Here is a 25,826-nt window from a genome sequence, read left to right as displayed (position 1 = left end):
AGGCTTGCCCCTTGCCCTTAAACTATGATGCCTGGTTCTGGACTCTCCCATCATTGCAATATCCCGTCCTGCATCATTTATGTCCATTTATATATTTGTGCCTCATGCTATTTAGTGGCAATGCTTAATTGGAATTGTAAGTTTTTTAACATCTCTCTTTTTTTTTGGTTGGATTACTCCATTATTCTAAAGCTTTCCCTGACTGATCACAGGTATTGAGCTTCACTCATGGAGCATCCAATGTCTGTTTGCTCTTTGCTGTACTCCAACTCAGAACCTCTTCCATAGACCACCGCCTCATGGTGCAGCTGGGTCTGCTTGAGATCTATTGATTCTCCTTCTCCAGGGAGTTACTAACTCTCCAGGTCTCAAATGTCTTTACCATTCAATGGAGTACACTTCATTGTTGAAGACGGCCACAAGGACTTTTCTGTAAGATTCTTAAATCTTCAGCTCTTTGCTGCATATGACAGTGCTGTGTGATCAGAGTCTTAAGATCATATGTTGTATGGCCAGTCATTACAAATCCATATCATGACTTACCAAGGGATATGTACATGCCAAATCTCTGCACTGTATGGGCTGCAGCTCATGACAAAGGTTGTTACCATCATCCTCTTTAAATATAGGAAACAAAGGGTCTGCTCAGCCTACTGTGATAGAGGAAACAACCTTGTGGTCTAACTCTGTTTATCAGGATTTTTATCAGGATTTACTCCCTTAGCTTTCACCTCTCTGAGGTATCCACAAGGCAGGAGAGCTGTTTGCCTAGAGCTGGGAGTTTGGTTCATGAGTGCTAGGTATCACACTGTGCCACAGGCCTGCACACGGCATGCTTGGGGACTAAACCGCTTCTACATTCCTTGGAAACTTTAACCTGGGGTTGCGAGGGAACCGATTTCCATGCGTCCTGCTGAGGAGGCACAGCTGAGGCCTACAGACCATGTACTGCCAGGACGATCCTTACGCATTTGGCTCTCTTTTCCACATTGCTGCTTAGTAGGCTGAAACTGAGAGGCAAAGTACCATATGAAAGTGGAAAGCTTGCTAACACAAGCTTGCTAACGAATCTCCTCAACCTGTCTGGATGTCATTGACAAAGTCGAGATGTACTCAAACAATAATCACTATCTCTTCTTTCAAACATAGAGTTTGAGTGAACTTGGAGTAGTGTGGGGAAGATCATAACAAGTATGCGCAATGTCATCCCATAGAGACACCTATTATAAAAGATTCATCAGTTGAGGGAGAAATAGGTGAGAGAAATAAGATTAAAAACACAAAGTTCAAAACTTGAGAAGAAAGGGGTAGGCAGGCTGAGCAAAAAGTAAGCATGTGAAAAGGTAATTTTTGTTTAAAATAGATTTTAGATGTTGACGATATGGGATTGATATTACAGTGGTTGATGCCTGACTTCTGTATGTTGTTTTTATTATAATTTTAGTGTTACAGTTATTATACTTCAGGAGTTGTATATAAATAAGCCCGAGGAAGGTTAGTTTCCCCATTGAGTCCACCTGCAGTCTGAGGATTAATGGCCTTAACTGCTAACTTTCTCCAGATGTCGATGAGCCTTTGTATGGAAGATATCTTCCTGAATTCCCTACTCACAGCCTGACAAGAGGAATGATTGAGGTTGCCTGAATTGGACACTGTCTATTTCTTGTGCTCTGTGCCTCACCCCAACAGAATAAGCATAATAATCCCCCTGCAGTGAGGCATACAGTAACCTTGCTGAAAGCTAACAAAGCACAGCTAACTCAGTTTTGGCAAGTTTCAACACTGTAATTTTATAAATGCAATTCGTCACCTTCTGATTGGCAGGTGGAGGTCGATATATAACTTCTGAAGCAGTCAGGCCACCCATAAGCAAATCTAAAAATAGCTGAATTAAAAATATTAACTCATACAATCGTAAGTGATGGGTTTGCTTAAAATGCATGGCAAGGGTGAGTCGTATCCATAGGTATAAACCATTGCTCACCAGGCCACACATGTCTCATGAAGCAATTAGCACAGCTCCCAGAGGCTGTTAACCATATGCACAATGAGCTTTTGATGAGAAATTTCTAATTAACCTGCAAAAGGAGGAGACCTCTGTTTAGGGAAAGCTGGCAGGAATCTCTTCCCTTCAGCCCAAAAGCCAAGAAGTGGCTCCTCTTTTGACAAACCACAAAACAGTAGATCTGCAAGTTATTGTTGCTGTAATCTTTCATTCTTCATTGAAGTTGTCGTAAAAATTGTGAAGAAACTGGATGAAGTCATATGTTTAACCATAGTTACATTATTGTAAACACAAAGAAAGGAACAAGATTCAGGAACAGTATGTGTGTCAGTTTGATCACTTGCAAAATGCCTAGTTTTGTGTGTGCAACTACTATATTATTGTTAAGCAATTCAGCCTGTTAATTGGCAATATATGGTACATTGTAAATCATTTTTAGTTACAATCCTATTGAGCAACTGAACACTCACAAAGTTCTAAATAAAGTACCTCCAATCAGTGTCATCTCTGTAAAAGTGGTGAGTTTGAGCCATGGAGATACAATGCTAGTAATGCACATTATGTGTGCACAGGGTGTGAGGACAAAATAAAATCTACCCCATTGGAAAAAAATGCATGAGATTACAAGATAACCCTAAATACAGAGCCCTATACAGATGTGGATTACACCTCAAAATAGAAGCTTACCAAGCAGAACTGGATAACCCTCCAAAGCAAATGCAGGGATGACAATGCGAGGTTACTCCATACCCAATTGGCAATTCAGGGAGCATGTACATTTTGTGCTATTTGCTATTTACCCCTTGGTTGATTATGCCAGCACACCCCTTGCTGATTTCCCATGTCCAACTCTCTGCAAACTTGAGATCATCCAAAATTTTACTGCCCATATCCTGACTAGCACCAAGTCCCATTCAACCATTGCCCTGTACCTACTGAGCTACATTGATTCTGAGTCAAATAAGGTCTCTATTTTGTAAGTCTTGTCCTTGACTTCAAATCCCTCCATAGCCTTACCCCCCTCCCCATCTCTAGAGAAGTGAGGACTGCAGATGCTGGAAAGTCAGAATTGATAAAGTGTGGCACTGCAAAAAACACAGCAGGTCAGACAGCATCTGAGGAGCAGGAGAGTCGTTGTTTCGGGTAGGACCCTTCATCAGGACTCTGTTGTAAGTGCCACTATTACATTAGTTAAGCAGTCCAGCTCTGTAACCCTCTGGAACATTAGGTGAAATCTGAAACCTTGGTTTCCCATTGTTGGGTTTTGTGTGAGATATTTGATTAAACAGCTTGTCAGTGATGGACTGTCACACCACCCAGAATGTATTTAACTTGCAATTCCATGAACATTCATCCCTGTAAAATCATGTGATTGCTGTTGATGGTACCCTGCACTATAGGGATGCCTACTTTCTGTCACATTCTGTCTGCACTCTATTCAGGGAGAACACAGTGGTGATCTCTCGCTTGACATTGAAACCCTTCGATACAGTAATAGCTCATAAACTGGGAAATGTTTTTCTACTTGTTAATGGGATATGGGCAGAATTTATTGCTCATCCGTAATTGCCCAGAAGGCAGGTAAGAGTCAACCACAATGCTGTGGGCCTGGAGTCACATGTAGATCGGACCAGGTAAGGACGGCAGTTTCGTTCCCTGAAGGATATTAGTGAACCTGATGGGTTTTTACAACAATCAACATTAGTTACACTGTCACCATTAGGCTAGGTGCTTGTTCCTGGTTTTTGCCGAATGCAGAGTTTACGATCTGCTATGGTGGGATTTGAACCAGAGTCCCCAGAGTATTAACCTGGTCCAGTGTCATTGTCACTGCCTGCCTTAAATTATGCTTTTGCTGCTTCCATCCTGGAAAGATCTTGTGTGGGGAAACAAAATCAAAGCTATATTCACCTTTACCATCACTGGCATTGCTATCTTTGCCCTGCTCTTAGACCACAGCTCAATTGTAAGGGGTGGTAGAGTTCGGTGGGCACCTCCTCCATGAGTCATAACCATTCGAATTACCAGCGAAGGTAGAGGTAGAGGAAATGCTTTTGGAGGATCCTGGATGGATAAAGCTGCCTCTTGAGAATCTCTTCCCTGCTCCTTCCCCATCTCTCCTCAGGGGGTGTTCTGACAGGTGCTCTTAGGAGGCCCATATGTTCCCTTAAGGAATGAAAGTCATGTATAGCCACATGCTCATACCTGCCTCCCTCACACTGTTCACTTGTGGATGGGCCTCATTACACACAATATTTCTACAGTCTGTGGGGAGGGGTGGAGAGGAATACTTATAGAATTCCCACAGTGTAAATAGAGGCCATTTGGCCCATTGAGTCTGCACTGACCTACTGAAGGGCATCCCACCCAGATCCCCACACTATCCCCATTTTCCATGGCTAACCCACCAAGCCTGCACATCCCTGGACACTATGGCAATTCAGCATGGCCAATCCACCTAACCTGCACACCTTTAGAGTATGGAAGGAAACTGGGGCACCCAGAGGAAACACATGCAGACATGGGGAGAATGTGAGGTTGGAATCAAACCCAGGTGCCCAGAACTGTGAGACAGCAGTTCCAACCACTGAGCCACTATTCACCAGAGCAGAGCCTTGGCCACACAATAGTTAGTATAACAATCTGAGGCCCTATTCAATAACAGGTAACAAATACTATTCCCAGAGGATATGATACCAGTGCCATATCCTCACAGTGCCATAAAGGATTGTTACAATGTGGCAAACTGATCAACAAGGGCAGTCAGATTGCTGAAAATGCACATTCAGTGCTTTGAATGGTCTAACATGGCGAAACAACATACATCACAGAGAGTGTCTAGGATTATTGGAGTCTGCTACATGCTGCACACGTTTCAATGAAAAGGGAAGAAGAATTGAAATGTGAGGACATAAGGAGTTGCTCTCCATCTGAGATGATGGCATTAATGGAGAGGAATACGAAGAGGAAGACAGAAGTGCTGATGCCAGGCAATGGAGAGATGTGCCAGGGCTATCAGAGACAATTGATCTTTAATCACTTTGCCCAGGAATACAACTCCTTCATGACAGTCAGTAACTCATTGGAAAGCTTTACCTGACTTGACCCAGCTCTGCTAGCCTCCATTTGGAGCTACCACACTAGTCATGTTCTCTACCCCCTAGAAAAACAGAAGGTGTTGACATTTATTACACAGGATGAAATGAAATGGCTGCCTGAGAGGATACAGGTTTCACACTGGCACATTAGCCACTATTCTGAGCCATCTTTCTGCATGCACATACTTTTAGATCTCAGCACCTTGGTCACCAAGGTTACCTCAGATTGGCTTCATTTATCAGTTCATGCCAACAGTGGTGCCCTGTTAATCTTGGTGATAGCCATTGGTGGACCATTGCTTTGAGGGAGGGCCCAGCTTCCTAGGGCTTCGGGCATAAGGGAAGGGGGATCCAACTTGGCCTATCCAAAGGAGTCCCTGGAGGATCAGAAACAAATGCCTACCCTAAGTGGAAAGACCCTGGGAGGCTGGACAATGTCTCCCCTTCCTTTGTTGGTACATCATGGCATGCCCCTGTTGCCTGAAGTTGAAGGGCACCCTGAGGGAGATTACTCTTTGCCCTCATGTGCACTGCTGTGCTGAGCCGACATTCTGAGTGACGGAATGTAGGACAATACACATTTAGGTCATATCTTAGACCTGACTCACTATGGATATTGGCAACCTCTCCATGGAGGAAACCAGACATTGAAACAATCAGGCCATGGCAGGGATCAGTGCTTGTTCGGCAGCAAGAGAAGGACTTCTGGGAGGGGTTATTCCTGAACCTCCGTGGGGTTGCTCTTTGTATTTAGACATAGCTGGAAGTGTGTGCAGATTGGGATGTAGGATTTGGTGGTGGTCTGATTGGATGATTTTCCAGGGAGTGATGATGGATAGTTGGTGGAAGGTGTCAAGGGGAATATTCTATAAGTCATGAAGAAATATCTCAATAGCCCTGCAGCAGGAGGATCTGATGACAAATTCAACACTGGCTCTTCCTGTCTGCAGAGACTGAGTGTTCACCCAGGCAAGCCATCCCAACCTAAACCTGAGTCAGCTGATAGTGGGCATGGATACTTGCTGCTCATCTTGCTGCATCACTGCACGGGGTTCCTAAGCCCAGCACTCTCACTTGGCATTGGCATTGTAATTGCATTAATTGTGATTCCCAGCACACAAGAAGTGGCATACAACCACCATGCTCTTCCAGTTAAACTACATCCAGTGTGTCTACTGAGAGCTAACCTCACAATTCCACTCACCTTGCTCATCCTCCTGCCAGTAACCTGCCCATATCCCCTTTTACTGTGGCTGATTGCATTGATCTCTCTGCTATCATTGAAATTTAACTCTTGGGTGATGACACTTTGCCCCTTACTGAAGCCTCCCTTTCTGGCAACACTTTCCATCTCCTGTACTCATCTCAACCACAAATTAACCTGTGCATCTCCTGTTTGACATAATTGTACCTGTAGATTAGCCAAGAATTTTTTTCAAGGTGGTATAGCTTGTCTCCCAGACAGATGTGAATAAGGTCACAAAAGCTGGCACTGTATTGTTGGAGCTGTGAGTGCTGATTTAGTAGCAAAATAGCATCTGCATCACCTCCAGTGCAGCCCCTGCTAAACACCATCGTAATTATTAAAAACAACACATCATAAGCTCAATCAGAAAGGCCTGTTTTGATTGCACAAATTTATAAGGAGCTTTTTCTTATCAGAAACTGGATTAGTTTAAAATTTTAATAACAACTCCATGCGTGAGGGAATGTTTCATCACTTTAAATACTAAATCTAAAGGATGTACAGAATTATGCTTGTTTTAATTTTTGTTCATGAAAGTGTTTTATGTTTGTTTTAATAATTTTTGAGCCCACTGTATCAGTAACTTTTAAAAATCCTGTAATTGGAATTAAATTTCCTCTTTTCTATCAGGAATCTTTCCACATGACAGCCAGTTCCTATTACATTTTAGACCTGGCTGTTTGATGTAGAGATTCAGCAGTGCCTGGGGGAAAGGGGTACTTCAAAGTATATTCAGCATAAATATTTGCAATTTAAATATCGGGGATGTATTGGCAGAGCCCATCTGTGAATGTCAGTACTGGGTAAAGTGATACCATAGAACCCTACAGACTGTTTTAATCATTGATGGCCCCTCTAAGTACTTTAGTATTTTAATGTAAATTACTTACAGTAAAATCATTCTAATGATAAGTTTGAAACAATCTAACTGTTGAACTCTAGAAGTAAGGTCATATGTTACTTAATCTGACAGAAGTTGATGAAATCTTTTCTATGGAAAGTAATGCTTGCTGCATTGAAACATGGAATAAACTAATCCAGCTGTCGTCTCCATGTCCACTCATTTATATCCGTTCCGATTACATCTGTAAACTGTCAGCCAAAGATCATATCTATATGGTAATATCCAATGCAACCAATATATTATTAAGCAATTTCACAAGCCCTTGCAATTTAGAAAGTTATAGTGAACTCCTAGCTTTGTCTGCAAGTCCTTATTACAGACAATCCCATTCTTTCTTATACCGAAATATTCTGTTGCAGTAGTTGTGTGTAAAACATATGGCATTAACTGGGGTGATGGTAACTTTCACCATGAGTAGTTAATTTTGGCTGATCATGGTTTCCAACCTGGTGATTTGCTGATGTGACCTTATTTATTAATATGGTTGTCAAACAACACTACTGAATCTGTCCACAGGTCAAAACGGGAATTAAGGGAAGAATGCTTTTAAAGTGTTCTTCTTTTTATGCAGTAATTTCTTTCCTTATCTCATATTCTCAGTAACTCCCCATCTGTACATCATCTCTCCAAGTATTTGCTTAGTGTATGGTTAGTTTGAGTGAAGTTATTACAAAAGTAGAAATGGATGGGTTTTCATGGTGGTAATTAGGTGTGAAGAAGGAAATGGACATTGGCAATAAATCATTTGCATTTTCTTTCAAACTTTGCTATTTAAACCCTGTGGTCAGATTAGTGTCTGTCAATATGTACATTAAGAGTAGGCAAAAGATCTTGACAAGAATATTTTCAGCAGTTTGGATAGGTGGCCTCTCTTTTTTACAGGCGGTAATTAGTCCTTGCTGCCATTTACGAATGACACGAGGGAAATAAAGGCTGGAAATATAACCCCAATACAAATGAGTTGTTTTGCGTTCGGTGAGATTCTAAAATATTAAAAATTCTGAATCTCAATTGCAACCTGCCTTCATCCTGTCCCAGACATGGGTTAGTGGGTGGACAATCAACCTGCTTTCTGGAGGCAGGTTAACATTTTAAATTTTAAAGCCATCATTTCAAATTTTATTCTGGCCAACCAACTTTTCCAGGCCTTGGGTCGCCCCGGCTGGCTAAAGATAACTGAACAATGATAGATCCACACTTTGAAGATTAAGGCTAAATCTGAAAGATCCAATGTTCTTGCTTCGCCCACTCACTATGATCTTACATTGCCAATCCCCTGGTCTTATTGTCCTACTGTTTAGTTTCTGCAAGCCCTGAAATCCCCTCTCTCTGGAGGCTTTCAATCTACCTCTGCCATTCGGTCTACCCTGACTGTAGCTTCCCCCAGGATTTCCTGGCTCCATATCACCATCATTCCCTGCTCAGGGTTTTCTGATCTTCCCTGTTCCAAATTCCAATCTTCCTTTCCCCTTTAACCTGTTCTTCCTCTGCCTCTGGCTTCCCTTAATGTTCTCTGACCCTGATAGTGGCCTGGTGCCAGAGGTTTAGCTGCTGAACCATCAGCCTTTAGCTGTGACCAGGAAGTGAAACAGTATCCTGCCATTAAACCCATTAGGAAATCATGACAACTTGTTCTTCTGTGCTTTGTGACCTCAAATCAGCAGGCACTTTGATCTTTCCCCTCCTTAGAGCTAATATCTAACCTGAAGGAGTTATTCAGAAAGCGAGGCATTAGATGAACTCAGAGAGATAAATCTAACGCTATGGCACATTTGTTCTATTGGATGATGTTGCTGACAGACATCAGCCGAGATTCCAGAGTTGAATTTGAGCTGATAGAAATAAGAAAATCTCACAGGCCAATTGTAACTTGCCCCATCTGAAAGATTCATGCATTTAATTCTAAAGAAAGACAGTGATTGGTACTATGTAGGCAGACAAAGCAGCTTTTTAGTATGCATCAAATTCACACAAGCAAAAATGATATAAATCAGCAGTTAATTTGTTTTTGCAGGCATTGGTTGAGAAAAAATAATCTCCAGGACTGGAGTTGAAGTTTCATCTTAGATTACGTCTTCAAAATTCTAGAGAGGGGCTCAAAATAAAACATTCTTGAGAAGAGTGCTACCAAATAAGCCAAGCTGACAGAGCTAAATAATGTCTGAATGTGCAAAGGGCTGACTTGTCTAGACAAGAATGTTGTTACATGGCTCCATTAAAATTAGCTTCACTAGAATCGACTGCTTATTACAGAATCGAAATACACAAAATGAGGTATATTATGAAAGGTTGCATTCCCAGTACAAAGAAAGAAAACTTACATATATAAAGCTTTTCGTTACCATCAGACATCTTGAAGCACATTCCAATCAGAAACGTACTTCCGAAGTATTAGTCATTGTTGCAATGTATGGAAAATGGCAGCCAACTTGCACTCAGCAAATTCCACAAACTACAGTGAAATGGTGACCAGCTAATCTGTTTGTGTGATATTGCTTGAGGGATCAACATTGGGCAAAACCCAAAGTTAATTTCCCTGCCCTTATTCAAAATAACATCACAGAATCCTTTGTGTCCACATGAGTGATTTGAACTTTTTATTTGAAAGGCAGCAACTATGGCACTACTGTAGTAGAGTTTTGGCACTACTGAGTCGAATTTTGTGCTCATGTGGGATTTGAACAAGTAACCGTGTGGCTCAAAAGATAAAAGGATGTCTCTGAACAGGGACAGAATGCAAAAGAAGACTGCAGTGGAAGGGCGTGGCCAGTTTCAGGACCATTAACTACTTTTAATTCCTGTGTTGAAGCCCCACTAATACTAGATCCAAATGCTAAACCAATGACACTATGGTAAGAATATAACTAAACATTTTGTTTCCAGAGCACTTTGATGGAGCAAAATAAGAAATAAAGTTATGAGAGATACCTGAATAAGGAAACAAATTTCCAGTCATGGTTGTGTTCATTTATCTTTGCTATATCACCATTTGCCATAAAATTAATGCAGCATTATAACAAGGCAATTTGGATAATTGGGTGTAAAACCCTAGCAGGAGGAAGGAGTGTGTGGAAATTGGACGCTGTGGCAGAGGCCCCATGCCTACAGACACCTGTTCCGACAGCATTGGGCAGCCAGCTCAGCTTTAATCCAATTGAAGGTGGGAGCGATGGCTAACCGCCCACAAGTAATAGGTGGTCAATAAAGGCCCTTAAAGGGCTATTAGGAGTGCAGGAAAATTTTCCTGATAATAGTTAGACAATATGACAATCACAACAGAACCAGGGACACAGTCCAGTGATAAATCATTGAGTATTGGAAGGGGTGTGCTGTACCCAGCTAGGGATGACTGGAGCTTTCAGGCCACAATTGTGGCCACTGGTCATCAAAGGTAGGGGATTGTACCTACATTTGTAGTCATTTTAAATTGGATATTTTGTACCTTTTCAGAGGCTGGCCAAGCCATGCAGTAAATTCTGTCTCCCTCTCTTACACATACAGTAGTTCAAGACAGTGTCTCATCACCACCACCTCAGGGCAGTTAGGGATGCTGGCCTTGCTAACAATGCCCACATCCCATGAATGAACGAGAAAAAGCACTCCCTGAGCCGGTGTGGAACAGCAAATGTATTATTACTGGAGGTCTTCCTGTTGGTTCTTCAGCCTTGGCAGCCTGTTCTCCCTCTTTAACTGGATGGAAAACATGGTTTGAGGTGCTAATTGGTCATTCCTATAATTACTTGCCAGATGTGTAATGTTGATCCGATATGGGTTTGGGGGCAGAAAGATTCACCAATACAAAAATCCAGCCCAGACTATTCATTGACATTTATTCAAAGCTCATTGACTTCCACAACTATCTTGATTATGTTTCTTTTCAAACTGCTTCCTTTGATGTTTTAGAGAAATTTAGGAGCTAAGGAAGGCAAATATAGCATTGTAAAAGGCAAGTAATGTCTTAAAAATATGCAAGTGTGTTGATAACGGAAATACAATAAATAGTGAATAGATTTTCAACAGGCGTTTAATAAGACTTGTTGATAAGATTAAGAAGCATGGTATCAAAGGGAAGTAAAACTGAAAATGCCAGAAACACTCAGTAAGCTGGGATAATCAGTGAAGAGTAAATTCATCCATTTAAATCTAAGATGAGAAGTTATTTTCTCTCAGAATATCATGGGATCCCTAAAGTGTGGAAGCAGGCCATTCAGACCACACTGACCCTCTGAAGAGCATCCCACCCAATCCACCCCCTGCAACCCTACATTTCTCATGGTTAATCTGCACATCCCTAGTCACTATGGGCAATTCAGCATAGTCAATCAACCTAAGCTGCACATCTTTGGACTGTGGGAGGAAACCAGAGCACCCAGAGGAATCCCACATAGACACAGGAGGTGACTGGGAAGTTCTAATTCCCCTTCCCTCTCCCTTTCCGGCATGACCATCCTTGGCCTCCTCCATTGCCACAATGAACCAAACTGCAAATTGGAGGAATAATACCTCATCTTCTGCCTGGGTAGCCTACAGCCCGGAGGACTCAACATTGAGTACTCCAGTTCCAATTAACCTCCCTTCCCATCCCCCTACTCCCTTCCCAACCCCTCCCCGTCCCTTCCACTCCTCCCAGCCACCTACCATATTCATTCCTCCCATTAACCAACCAGGTCATACCCTCTACATGTCTTCACCTATCCCCACTTCACCACCCTGCCTCTGCCACCGCCACCCCCTTTATCTGCAGCTCCCCTTACACCCACCCCCAGTCCTGAAGAAGGGTTACACCCAATACGTTGACTTCTCTTGCTGGGTTCTTCTAGCCCCCTGCTTGTCTACCTTGGATTCCAGCATCTGCAGTTTTTATTGTCCCTCATAACCATGAGTCTGTGGAACTGTCTTCCCCAGAGAACAATGGAGACAGGTGATTGAAGGCTGAGTTGGATGATTCTTAACTCACAAGGGAGCCATCGGGTATCAGGGGTAGGTGAAGAGTAGAGTTGAAGCCACAACCAGATAAGCCATGATCTTATTAAATGGCAGATTAGGCCCAATTGACTCAATGACCTACTCCCACTCCTAATTCTTACATTTGCTTAAAAAAAGTTGATGTTTCAGGATGAAAAAGTGGATAAGGTTTAACATTCACTTTAAGCAAATACAGAGGCAGGGAAAAAGGGGGGGATTGGAGTAAAGGGAAGGTCTAGATGAAAGTGAGGACTGCAGATGCTGGAGTTTAGAGTTGAGAGTGTGGTGCTGGAAAAGCACAGCAGATCAGGCAGCAACCAAGGAGCAGGAGAATTGATGTTTCGGGCAAAAGCCCTTCATCAGGAATGAGGCTGTGAGCTGAGGGGATGGTGAGATAACTGGGAGGGGGTGGGGATGGGGGAAGGTAGTTGAGAGTGTGATAGGGAGATGGAGGTGGGGATAATGGTGATAGGTCAGAGGGGAGGGTGAAGTGGATAGGTGGGAAGGAAAATGGACAGGTCGGACAGGTCATGAGGGTGGTGTCAAGTTGGAAGGTTGGAATTGGGATAAAGGGGGGCGGGGGGGGGGAGGAGAAATTAGGAAACTGGTGAAATCCACATTGATGCCATGAGGTTGGGGGGTCCCGAGGTGGAAGATGGGCAGACGAGATAAAGATTAGAATTGAATTTTGAAGGTTTAATAATAGCAGAATGATTCTAATTACAGAGAGAGATGTTTTTGAAATTAAGGAACTCTTTGAAAACTGCAAACAATGAGGTATTATATGATTATCCATTCTCCACTCCCCAACTACAATTGGTTCACAGCCAATCAAAATGACAGTTGAAGGTTTGTCACTAATGTCCTTTAGGGAAGGAAACTGCCATCCTTACCTGGTCTGGCCTACATGTTACACTAGACCTACAGAAACGTAGCTGACCCTTAACTGCCTTCTGGGCAATAAATGCTGGCCCACTCAGCAACACCCTCATCCCATGAATGAATAAAAAAAATAAAGTTCAGGTTTAGAATTTTAATTTTGTTGAAATGAATACAAAGAAACTGGAATGATTGACTTCCATCTAATTAATATTTTGCTGACTAAATTTCTTTTTTCCAATTATAACAAAATGCTTGACAAGAGACTGTATTGAAATTAGTCACAGAACTGTTGATGGGGAAACTGTGTAAATGTCAATGGGAACCTTTTTTTGGTTTCTTTCAAGTAAACGTTTGAGGCTAATTTCCACCTAGAGTGATTTGATGTAACCAGATCCAAGTTATATTTCCATCTCTGCATCTCTCCCTCATGTAAGAAACAAATTGAATGCACAGTGAGCTCCAATCTGTGACACCTAAATACTGAGAAGATGTTAACAGTTGCAAACAGCCAAAAGATTAGTCAACTGTGTGATAAAAATTAAGTCTTAATGTGACCCACTTAATTAATTCTCCCTCTACGTATTGCACTCTCACTATGCACAAGTTTACTGATCAGGTCGTTTCCCACAATGGAGTAAGGTAAGGAGGTAGGACACATGTAAATTATCTCCTCCGGTACAGGAATTGAATCCATTCTGTTGGTATTATTCTGCATCCAACTCGTATGATCCAGTTAACTGGGTTAACTGGACCATCACTTGATCATTTGGAAAATTTTAAACTATGAGCTACTCTGGTTGTTGTTACCTTGTAACTAATGAGAAACCAAACTGATACTTTCATTAGTGTCTCACCCTTCATGTATATTGTGTAAAGTCAATGATGTTGGCAAAAGGACTCTTGAAACTAGATTAGGATGAATGTTACATTAATGTGAATATTTTATTAGGTCTGTTACATATACAGAAATTATTGTGCTATGGGAACTTTACAGAGGTGACATTCCTTTTGAGATATAATTTCAATTGCTTTGCATTTGCTTTTCAATAGTCTGATTATTTTTTAGGTCATTTATAACAATCTGGCCAAACAGAGTGGGTCTTTTAAGTTCTCTGCCAGAACCTCAGGAGATGGGAGAGATATTAAACAATGATTTAGAATCATAGAGTCATAGAGATGTACAGCATGGAAACAGACCCTTTAGTCCAACCCGTCCATGTCGACCAGATATCCCAACCCAATCTAGTCTCACCTGCCAGCACCCGGCACATATCCCTCCAAACCCTTCCTATTCATATACCCATCCAAATGCCTTTGAAATGTTGCAATTGTACCAGCCTCCACCACTTCCTCTGGCAGTTCATTCCATACATGTACCACTCTATGCGTGAAAATGTTTCCCCTTGGGTTCCTTTTATATCTTTCCCCTCTCACCCTAAATCTATGCCATCTAGTTCTGGATTCCCCAACCCCAGGGAAAATACTTTGTCTATTTATCATATCCATGCCCCTCATAATTTTGTAAACCTTTATAAGGTCACCCCTCAGCCTCCGATGCTCCAGGGAAAACAGCCCCAGCTTGTTCAGCCTCTCCCCATAGCTCAACTCCTCCAACCCTGGCGACATCCTTGTAAATCTTTTCTGAACCCTTTCAAGTTTCACAACATCTTACCGATAAGAAAGAGACCAGGATTGCACACAATATTCCAACAGTGGCCTAACCAATGTTCTGTACAGCCGCAACATGACCTCCCAACTCCTGTACTCAATACTCTGACCAATAAGAGAAAGCATACTAAATGCCTTCTTCACTATCCTAGCTACCTGCGATGCCACTTTCAAGGAGTTATGAACCCGCACTCCAAGGTTTCTTTATTCAGCAGCACTCTCTAGGACCTTACCATTAAGTGTATAAGTCCTGCTAAGATTTGCTTTCCCAAAATGCAGCACCTCACATTTATCTGAATTAAACTCCATCTGCCACTTCTTGGCCCATTGGCTCATCTGATCAAGATCCTGTTGTATTCTAACGTAACCTTCTTCGCTGTCCACTACACCTCCAATTTTGGTGTCATCTGCAGGCTTACTAACTATAATTTATGCTCGCATCCAAATCATTTATATAAATGACAAAACAGAGGACCCAGCACCGATCCTTGTGGCACTCCACTGGTCATAGGCTTCCAGTCTGAAAAACAACCCTTTACTACCACCCTCTGTCTTCTACCTTTGAGCCAGTTCTGTATCCAAATGGCAAGTTCTCCCTGTATTCTGTGAGATGTAACCTTGCTAACCAGTCTCCCATGGGGAACCTTGTCGAACGCCTTATTGAAGTCCATATAGATCACATCTACCGCTCTTCCCTCATCAATCCTCTTTTGCATCAGTTTTTACTGTGGAGAAGTAATAAATGCAAGAGAACTCAGGGAAATAAGTATTGATATTTTAAAACAGTTCCACATTAAAGAAGAGGAAGAGCTGGAGGTTTTAAAAAACATAAAGGTCGATAAATCGCCAGGACCTGATCAAGTATATCCCACAACATTGTGCGAAGTTAGGGAAGAAATTGCAAGGCCCCTAGCAGAAATATTTGTATCACCTATAACCACTGGTGATGTACCAGAGGACTGGAGGGTAGCTAATGTTGTTTCTTTATTTAAGGAAGGCTGTAAGGAGAAGCTTGAGAGGCCTGAACATCTAGGTCTCTCTGTTCTACAGTACTACTCAGGACCCTAACATTAATTGGTTGTTGAAGGTGATACTAAGAGATAGGATTTACTTGCATTTGTAGAGGCAAGGAATGATTAAGGATAGTCAGCATAGTTTTGTGTGAGGAAAATCATGTCTCACAAACTTGATTGACATTTTTGAGGAAGTAACCAAGATGATTGATGAGGCCAGAGTGGTAGACATTGTTTACATGGACTTTAGTAAAGCCTTTGCATCAAAGACTAATTCGTAAAGTTAACTCACATGGCATTCAGGGAGAGCTTGCCAGTGGATATAAAATTGGCTTTATGGTAGGAGACAGAGGGTGGTGGTGGAGAGTTTTTTTTGGATTAGAGTCCTGTGACCAGCGGTGTTCCACAAGGATCAATACCAAGTCCATTTTTGTTTGTCATTTATATTAATGATTTGGATGAGAATATAGGAGGCATGGTTAGTAAAGTTTGTGGTGCAGTGGACAGTGAAGAAGGTTATCCAAGATTACAAAGAGATCTTGATCAATTGGGTCAATGGGCTGAGGACTGGCAGATGGAGTTTAATTTGAATAAATGCAAGATATTGCATTTTGGTAACAAGGGCAGGATTTATACATTTAATGGTACAACCCTGGATAGTGTTGTAGAATAGACAGACCTGGGGGTTCAGGTACATAATTCTTTGAAATTTGAATCACAGATTAAAGGCACTTAGCATGCTTGCCTTCATTGCTCAAACCTTTGCTTACAAGAGTTGGGAGGTCATGTTGAGGTTGCACAGGACTTTTCTGGAGTACTGTGTGCAGTTCTGGTCACCCTACTATAGGAAGGATATTATTAAACTGGAGAGGGTTTAGAAAGATTTACCAGGATGTTACTGGAAATGGAGGGTTTAACTGAGAAAAAAAAGCTAGATAGGCTAGGACTTTTTCACTGGTGTGTACGAGTTTGAGCGGTTTATTATACAGGTTTATAATATCATGAGGGCCATAGATAAGGTGAATAACAAGGGGCTTTGTCCTAAAGTGGGTGAGTTCAAAACTAAGGGGCACTTTTTAAGGTGAGAGGAGTAAGTTTTAAAAGGACATGAGGGAACAACATTTTTTTTACCACAGAGAGTAGTTTGTGTGTGGAATGAACTTCCAAAGGAAGAGGTGGATGCAGGTATAGGTTACAAAACTTAAAAGGTATTTGGGTAAATATATGAATAGGAAAGGTTTGGAAGTATATGGGCCAAATGCAGGCTAGTGGGATTCATTTAGTTTGGGAACATGTTTGGTGTGGACTACTTGGACCAAAGGGTCCGTTTCCATTCTGTACGACTCTAAAACTAAGTTTTCTTGTTCAGTAGTGCATGACCATCATAAGTGCTTCATTTGATGATTCAGGTATTTGAATGAAATTCCCAAGTGCACATTGGTGAATGGAATAATCAAACATAACCAGCACAATGAGGTTCTTTGACAGCTATCCAAAAATAACTTTAAAGGCCACTTCTTTTTTATTGTTATTTTAAAGGATTTAGAAGACAGATAATGGAATTCAAAAGGGAGTGTATTCCTTTAGTAAAAAGCTATTGCTGTGCAGACTTGGATAATAGTTCAAACAAAATATTTGTACCAATCAGCATAACTCAGAGCAAATAATTAATGCGTACTGCCCTGTGAGGAACACACAAAAGATCAGTCCTACATGTACTAAGATGGTGCTGTTTACTCTCAGAAAAAGGCACACCTTTTCTTACTACTCCTGATATCGGCATTAGATTTTGATCCTGAAAATCAAAATTGCCGTAAAGGCTGTGATGTTCATGAATGAGGCTTTGGGTGTTATATGATATTCCGGTATGAAGGCTGGATACTTTACAAAACAAAAAAAAGACGCCTTTTGACCCAATCAGTTTCTGCTAGTATTTATATCTATGAACATGCTCATGTGGTTACTCAGTTTCAATAACTTCCTTTAATTTAGGGGCATCTCTAACTAATAACTGTTGGTATTCTAAGCTGATCAGGTTCTAGATTTTTTTGACCAACTTGCCCAGACATGTTATGATGCACCTCTGGAGCAGGTAAGACTTTAACCCAGACCACCTAGTCCAGAGATGTGGACATAGCCACTGCTCCAAAGAAGTTTTTTTTTAGATTAGATTAGATTAGATTAGATTACTTACAGTATGGAAACAGGCCCTTCGGCCCAACAAGTCCACACCGCCCCGCCGAAGCGCAACCCACCCATACCCCATACTCCAAGTTCCAATCACCATACTTTGATTCAGAGATGCATATAGAATTGACTGGTGTGGGAGCTGGCACATGCTTTGGAATCTGCATGAAGACAGGTTAATGCAACCTACATATTAACCATCCAGTTAAAATATATTCAAAGCCAGGTGAAGAATTTAAAATAGGTGAGGAGGCAGTTAGTCTTTTAGTAGCCCAGACTCACAAATACTCAGAGTCAGGGACAAGGGCAGAATCACAAACCAAGGTGCTCTTTGGGACAGGCCCCCAGCCCTAACCCCAGAACCCAAAGTGGAGACACTAGCCCCACCCATTACCCAGATACAACAGCCTCACCCCGACCCAGACATACCAGCTTCTTAGAGCCCTGGGGCCTGGTTACTGTGCCCTGTTGTATTCCCCTATCCCAGGCCTTGTTCAGAGTCACTGCCAGCAAGGGCTGTAGGGGAGAAGAGCAAAAGCTAGTTCCAATACACTTTTGGAGATAATCGAAATGTGGAGCATTGGTGAAGATGGCACTCCTATTCAAGGAAACAAAGATTCTAAAGGGTTAAAGGTCTCATGCAATCGGAGGTCCATCTCCAACCTGTCAGCAGGTGACTGTAAAATGCTGCCCAGCATTATCCTCGATAGTATTCTTACAAATTCTTTTTGATGAAAGTTGCCCTAAGCTGTCTGTGGAGTATTGTTTAGAAGGTCATCAGCAGCCAAGTGTTTGCAAGTAGTTTTGTTTGTCAAAAAGCCAGAAGTGTAAAAGATAGCCTTAGAAGCAACATTCTAAGTGTAAAAGCTAGCCTTAGAAGTGTAAAAGCTAGCCTTAGAATCCATATGAGTTTTACTTTTGTTTGTCTGGGAAATGATGACTTCGAAAGGGCAATTTAGGGTAGGTGCAAGGCTTTAGCTGTCTTCCATTGCAAAAACATTTTGGAAGGAAAGCTTCTGGTCTCAAGTATATTTGAGGGTTAAGAGGTTAAACATTGACAAATCTCATAAGAGAGGGAGAGAACATCAAACACTGGGTTCAGTTGTGTGGTTTGCTATGTAGCTATTTCAGAAAGATGGGGCATCATTTGCCTTTCTTTGGAATAAGCAAGTCTGTGTGCCATTGATGCACATCACAAGGAGAAAAAATTGTGTCTTCTTCTTCTTCCTGTCTCTCACCCACACCTCTTCCCCTATATCTTCCCTTTTTGAAATATTCTGCAAATACATGGCAGCCTTTCATTACCTCAGCCAACTTTTTCATGTGTCCATCTACACACACAATGTTGGTGGGCTGTTTTCAATCATGGGGAGTACCACAAGTCAACTGGAACCAGCTTTACTGATGTCCACACACAAGTCCCTGAATCAGGCAGGGTCATAGGACAGATGAATTTCTTCCACGCCCTAGCTCAGAATACAGAGCCTATTTATTCAGAAGCCATCACGAGGCCAGGGGAGAATAGATAATTCAGCAAAGATTGAGTCTTAGCCCAGAGCATTTACACACGAGATTGCTTAGGAAATACATTCATTTTCCTTTTCATCACCTTTTCATCTCTACAAGTAGAAACAATTTACTTTCCATTACAGCCTGCTATGCTTCTGAGCCATTCAGACTGGCAAAGTCTCAGTCAAGTTCAATTTTGTTACTTAATAGTTTAATTACCAGTTATTTCCTAATTTTTGATTGTGAGATTAAAGTGAATATATGTAGCGACCTGCTGAAATTATATGTCACTCTGTCTGTTATTTTAAGGGAGGTCACATGTCATCAGGAAAATTCACATTTGCGTCGATGCCAAGTAGAACGTCATTCTCTGAAACATCTGTAACAAACCTCCTGTGAGTACAGTCATGTTGCTGGCATGTGTTGCTTTCTGTATCTCAGAGCTGGAGAATTCAGCACATTTTCAATTTGTGTTTGAGAAAATGTTATGTATTCTATAGTTGGCTATACAACAACAAATTACATTTATTCATCGCCTTTAATGTAATAAAATGCCCTATCACAAGAACATTCAAAAACAAAGCATGAAACTGAGCCACATAAGGTGATATTTAGTCAGTTAAATAAAGGTTCAGTCAATGGCTGATTTTAAGGAGTGTTATAAAGGAGCTAAGTGGGGAAGAGAGGTGAGAGGTGTAAGAAAGAGATTCCTTAGATCTTCAGTAACTGAAGACATGGTCAACAATGGTGGAATCAGTAATATTAGGAATGTTCAGAGGTCAGAATTAGATAAACAAGATATCTTGGGGGTTTGTGGAACTGGAGGAGATTTAGAGGTGGAAAGGATAAGCCATGGAAGCTTCAAAAACAAGGGTGATTGTTTTAAAATTAAAATGTTATCTGACCAGGAGCCAGTGTAAGTCAGCAAGATCAGGTGTGAAGATGAACAAAGCTTGGTTTGAACCTTCAAGCTTAAGGAAGACAGAATATGAGAGACCAGCCAGAAGTGCATTGAAATAGCCAAGGAGGTAACAAAGGCATGAATGAATGTTTCAGCAGCAGATGAACTGAGACGGGGCAAAATCAAGTGACATATGGAAACAGACAGTCACAGTGATGGTATGATGATGGGTAGCTCATCTCAGGGTCAGATATAACACTAAGGTTGTGAACAGCCTGATTACTCTCAGAAACTTGCTAAGGAGAAAAAAGGAGGTTCTTGCATGAGAATTGAGCTTGGATTGAAAGCAATACCTTCAATTTTTCCATTGGTTCAGAGAAGGACATTTCTGTTCATTCTTTAATCATTGTTGGATGAACACTCTAATAAATTAGTAACAGCGGGGTAATCAAGAGGGGATGTGGTGAGGTTGAGCTAGTCCATACTATGCGTTTGAATGTTGTCAAATGAGAAAAAGGAGGGAGATAAGGATGGATTCTAGGGAATCCTAGTATAAGTAGCAATGCAGTAGCAGGAAACACCACTGATAGATATGGAACCAGGTGAGATCAATTTACCCCAGCTCAAAGACAGTAGATAGAAGTAGTACAGTCATTCTGCTATAACGCGTGTTTTGTTAATGTGAATTCACTGTAACGTGATTGACAAATTGGGGCCACTGTTTCTAAAGCATAACTTTTAAATCGTGTGTTGGCTGGAACATGATTACATTGCCAACACTTTAAGCACTGTTTCTAAAGCGAAATTTTTTATAATGTGGGGTTGCACAAGAACACAACCATTATATTATAGAAGAACTACCTGGAGGAGATTGGTGCAGTCAACATATCAGAGTAAAACATGTGAATTTTACCACACAATCCACATCTGTGTTTTGCAAATTAGAACCAGTACGTGAGTACCAGTCGGTGACATATTAAAGAACAGTTTCCTGCAGCAGGTTTGTTCATATTAATATTGCAATAATATTCAAACCAGTGAACCATCAACAAAAGGCAAAATAAACACTTCCATCATCTACCCCAATTTTGACCTGTTTCCCATCAGTAAAATGATTATACATCCCTTCAATGTGACAATATAGCCTCATTGTAAACTTAAGTGACAAAGAAAGTGGAAAAATCATTCAAGTTTGGCATCAATATTAATGGGCAGAATTTTTCCGGCCCTTGAGTAGTGTGGGCAACAGCAAGCAATTTAGGAGAATGTGACAAAAATTTAAAAACCTTATTCACTCTATCAAGATAATCATCTGATCTGTCCCTTAAAGTTTAAACAGCTATATAAGAATCTCAATAGTAAGCTGCAAGCACCTTACTTCCAAGCATTTGCAGCACAGTAATAGCAGATCTCGTCTTACGTTTACACGGTGTGTGATTCTGCCAGGTACTGGTGAGAAACTGGATGCACCAAGTCCTGACATGGAAGTCAGAGCAGTTACCGGGCAGATGCAGCTCCCTTCACAAACATCTCATTGCATACATCCTGGGCAGTAACCACCTCTAGCTTTTGTCCATGTAAAGCACCAGCCTCATTATAGCTAATCTCAGACCTATTCATTTCACACTTCAGCACGGTACCATTGCACTTTGGAGTTCACAGACACTTTCCACTGTGATGCTCCCACCAAATCATTCTGTGCACAGGATTACACACAAATCTCATGCTTTCTTTCACAGCATTCACTCAATTTATGCTTGTATGGAGTTTCACATCTCTACCTTGCCTTGCCTTGCCTTTCACATATTGCTTCAGTGAAAACTTACAGGCTCACAACATCATTGACTTCTATTTTACCCTGGACAGAAAGCTAGGCAGCTTGTCATGGTTGCTAGCGTTGAACAGTCAAGGGTTGGTTTGGCGGGGTGGCGGGGGGGGGGGGGGGGGCGGGGGCGGGGGAGAGGCGGAGGGAAGGTGCAGGCAGGCGGTGTTTGGCGCTACACTACATCAGTGTCACACATATACTTTGTGCCAGCAAGTTACAAGGTAAATACACTGCATGTGTTTCAACCAAATGGTCACATCTGAAAATGAAAGTGGATCAGTCCATAATAGAGTGAAGGAGGGATATAGTCAATCCAGGTTGGTGGTCGCTGGTGGGGGGGAGGGGGAGGAGGTGGATATGAGGCTGGATTTGGATGATAGTTCAACATTGGTTATCACCATCCTTGATAGAGTGTGCACATCCTTGATAAACATACAGGTAAAATGCTCATGAATGATCCTGTGGCCATACACATATGGTGGAACGAGCACAGGCAAGGAGCCATTACAAGGTGTTCACATTACCTTTGGTCTCAGTGAACTCCTCACTAAAGTTCTAAGTTTTGACTATAGCCATGAAGATAAGGGCTATAGTATTTCTGAGATTTGTTGCTATCCAATGCTTCTTAGAGATGAGCAATGCTTCACCATTATTTACATTATTATAACATAATTTGGATGTATGAACAGGTTGCTTATCTGTGATATGGCATCTCCAGTTAACCAGCTAAAATTACAGTAGATCAGACAAAAAGAGAGTGCATCCATATTTACAGATATGAAAGCATATTGATACTGGTGTATCACCTCTGCCACCTTTGCGCCTGAGTTACTTTTTTTTAACTTGTCTTCCTACTACACATCTAGGGGCAGTCTGGAGAATGTGATGAGAATGAGAAAATTAGATTCCTGACATCAAGAAGAGTCTGATTTTCCCTTGATGTTTCAATGGGTGGTTGAGAATCTCACTAGTAAGTGGTGGGGACCCTACTGCTACATGTTTGCATTTCATTACTAGTTAATCCCTCCTCATTTCTATGCAGGTTGTTATTCTCCCAGTTGCCAATGAGAAACTAGATAGTGCTGATTCCTGACTTGAAAGTCCGAATCGTTACCTGGCAACTGCAGCTCACTGTCACTTGCAGTGAGCCTCTGATGTTAATTAATATTCTGCAATATCCCAGGGCATGCCTTAATGGCAGAGACTGTCTCTATCCTCTGTATTTGGAGGGCAGCATTGTCAAATTACCATCCACACCACATCATGATGCTTGATGGTGAAAACACTTTATTGCTACACCACTGCACTCTGGAGATCAACAGCACCTTACATGTGTGCAATGCTTACCAGCATTGATGAATCAAGGTGGACATGTTTCTGTATGGCACATCAGTGTCACACCTACAGCATGTGCCAGTAATCAACATAGCAAACACACGGCATAGATTTCAACCAAATGGTCATGTCTGAAAGTCTTCTTTTATGCACTTGTAGGATGTGGATGTTGCTGGCTGAGAAGGTGGTGGTGAGCTGCCTTCTTGAACCGCTGCAGTCCATATGCTGCAAGTAGACCCACAATGCCTTTAGGGAGGGAATTCCAGGAGGTTGATCAAAGGGAGGTGGTCCACATTTGAGTGATGGGGTTTATGTGAGTCGGGGTGCTGCCATACTCAGTAAAGGGCACTGTTTAATCTCAGTTCAGGGGCCTGGCTGTGATCAGTCTGATGCTTGGTATCTTTGGGGTCTGTGGATCTGGGTATTGGGCCCTTGATTTGCCACAGGGATCATGTCTGGTAAGGCATTTGGAGGGTGGAACTTCAGTCCAGGGGATGGGCTATGGACATTTCCAAGTGTTTGGGCAACAAATTTCAAGGGTAGTTAACAGGGGTCAGTCCAATGGTGGAAGTGAGAAACTCAAGTATTTGGATTGGAGTCATTGTGCTCAGGCACAGTAGAGGATGATGACTGTTTATGGGGGCAACTCCAAATATAAGAGTGGGATCTAATAGTATATGGGAGGGAAGGAGATACTGTGGGAAGGAGGGTTTTCATAGAATAGAATCCCGAAAGTGTAAACTCATTCCCCCTACCCTATTACCCTATATTTACCCCTGACTAATGCACCCTGAACACCATGGGCAATTTAACATGGACAATTCACCTAACTTGTACATCTTTGGATTGTAGGAGAAAACTGGAGCACCCAGAGGAAATGCATGCAGACATGGGGAGAATGTGCAAACTCCACACAACCAGTTACCTGAGACTAGAATCAAAGCCAGGTCCCTGGTGCTGTGAGGCAGCAGTGCTAACCACTAAGCCACTGTGCTCAAGTTTTCCTCAAGTTTTCTCAAGTCACGATCACCCTGGCTTCAACTAGAGACAGTGGATTGTGATAGTGGACATGGTTATGTACAGTAGTAGGCCAGCAGCTGAGGAGAAGAGTAGGGGATATTGATTGTCAAGTAAAAGGGTTGAGTTGGAAGGTTGTGAGCCATAAAGCTGATGAGGTTGACCAGAACAGTAATACAACCTGAAGGATGGGGTTGAATTCAAGACTTTCAGTCATAGTCTGCAACTCACTCTCAGGAGCATGACCTGGATAGTGTTCACCAAATCTCAACAACAAAGGATGGCTGTCAGCATACTGTCAGTGGGCAGAGCAAGTTTGCTTTGTGGGTGATGTGAAGACACAGGTGAAGATCCCCCCAGGATACAGAGAAGGTTTCAAAGGCCTCGAGTGGACTGACCTCACTCTCCTTTCCTCCAGATGAGCAAAGATCAGTGCAGGCACATCCTGAGGATGTCCTAGGACACCATAACCAAACTGTGTCATCTCCTGGAGCAGGGCTTGCACTGTGAAGAAGTTCAGTGTCCATCCCATCCCAGAGACTGTCAAAGTAACAACAACCCATAATTTTGCTGGAACTGGCTCATCCCAAGGATCAACAGGAGAGCTGTATAGGATCTTAAAATCCTCAACCCAGAAATATACCAAGGATATTACAAATTTAATTTTTGTAAGATCCCACTGATTCCATCACTTTTCCTCATGATGAGAACAATGCTACAATGCAGGCAGTGGGATTTCCAACCATGCTAGTTCTCCTAAGTGCAAGGTGCTAGGAAATGTCTCCGTGTCTCATTGAGGGCATCGTTTTATAGTGTGGCTGAACTCATTAAGAGGACCAGTAGCCTTGCAGAGGGCCAGTGTTCCTGGCAGATTTAGAGTGAGTATGAGGCAGCAGAGGCTGACACCTATCCTTGCGGAACACTGTCTTCTGGCATTGGTGTGGTTCCTCCAGATTGTGGACACTGCCCTGACCTGGTGTCTATCTCAGACCAGGTGTTGGTGGCCTCCAGCATTGGTCCTGAGAGAAGAGGACTGTCCTCTCATCCACCATCTCATGCTGGGGTAAGGAGGAGAGGCCAGATTCTATTTTTGAGTCACCTTGTTTTGAAATGGAATGCAACAATATTCTTGGAATGCTGGAGTGGTGTGCAGCTTGGGTTTAGCTGTGTTGCCTGTGGCATCCATGCCAGTAGGTCCCAACCGCAGTGAGCACTTGCCCTTCTGTTGCAGTACAATTGAGTGTGAAGGGTGCATGCAGTCTGAGTCCAGA

General features: G+C 42.1%; 1 protein-coding gene across 2 annotated transcripts in view; it reads left to right on the top strand.

Moving 5' to 3' along the window:
* slc9a5 (solute carrier family 9 member A5) overlaps window positions 1–25,826 on the top strand; it is a 279,958-nt gene that overhangs the window by 227,830 nt on the left and 26,302 nt on the right. For both annotated transcript variants that reach the window (XM_072547483.1, XM_072547485.1), the window contains exon 11: window positions 19,787–19,872. In XM_072547483.1, the coding sequence (XP_072403584.1) occupies window positions 19,787–19,872 (86 nt within the window). The remainder of the gene's footprint in view (window positions 1–19,786; window positions 19,873–25,826) is intronic.

This window comes from Chiloscyllium punctatum, chromosome 26, assembly GCF_047496795.1.
Source record: "Chiloscyllium punctatum isolate Juve2018m chromosome 26, sChiPun1.3, whole genome shotgun sequence".
Classification (NCBI taxonomy): domain Eukaryota; kingdom Metazoa; phylum Chordata; class Chondrichthyes; order Orectolobiformes; family Hemiscylliidae; genus Chiloscyllium; species Chiloscyllium punctatum.
The sequence above is the reverse complement of the archived record's forward strand: the minus strand, read 5'-3'. Positions and strand labels throughout refer to the sequence as shown.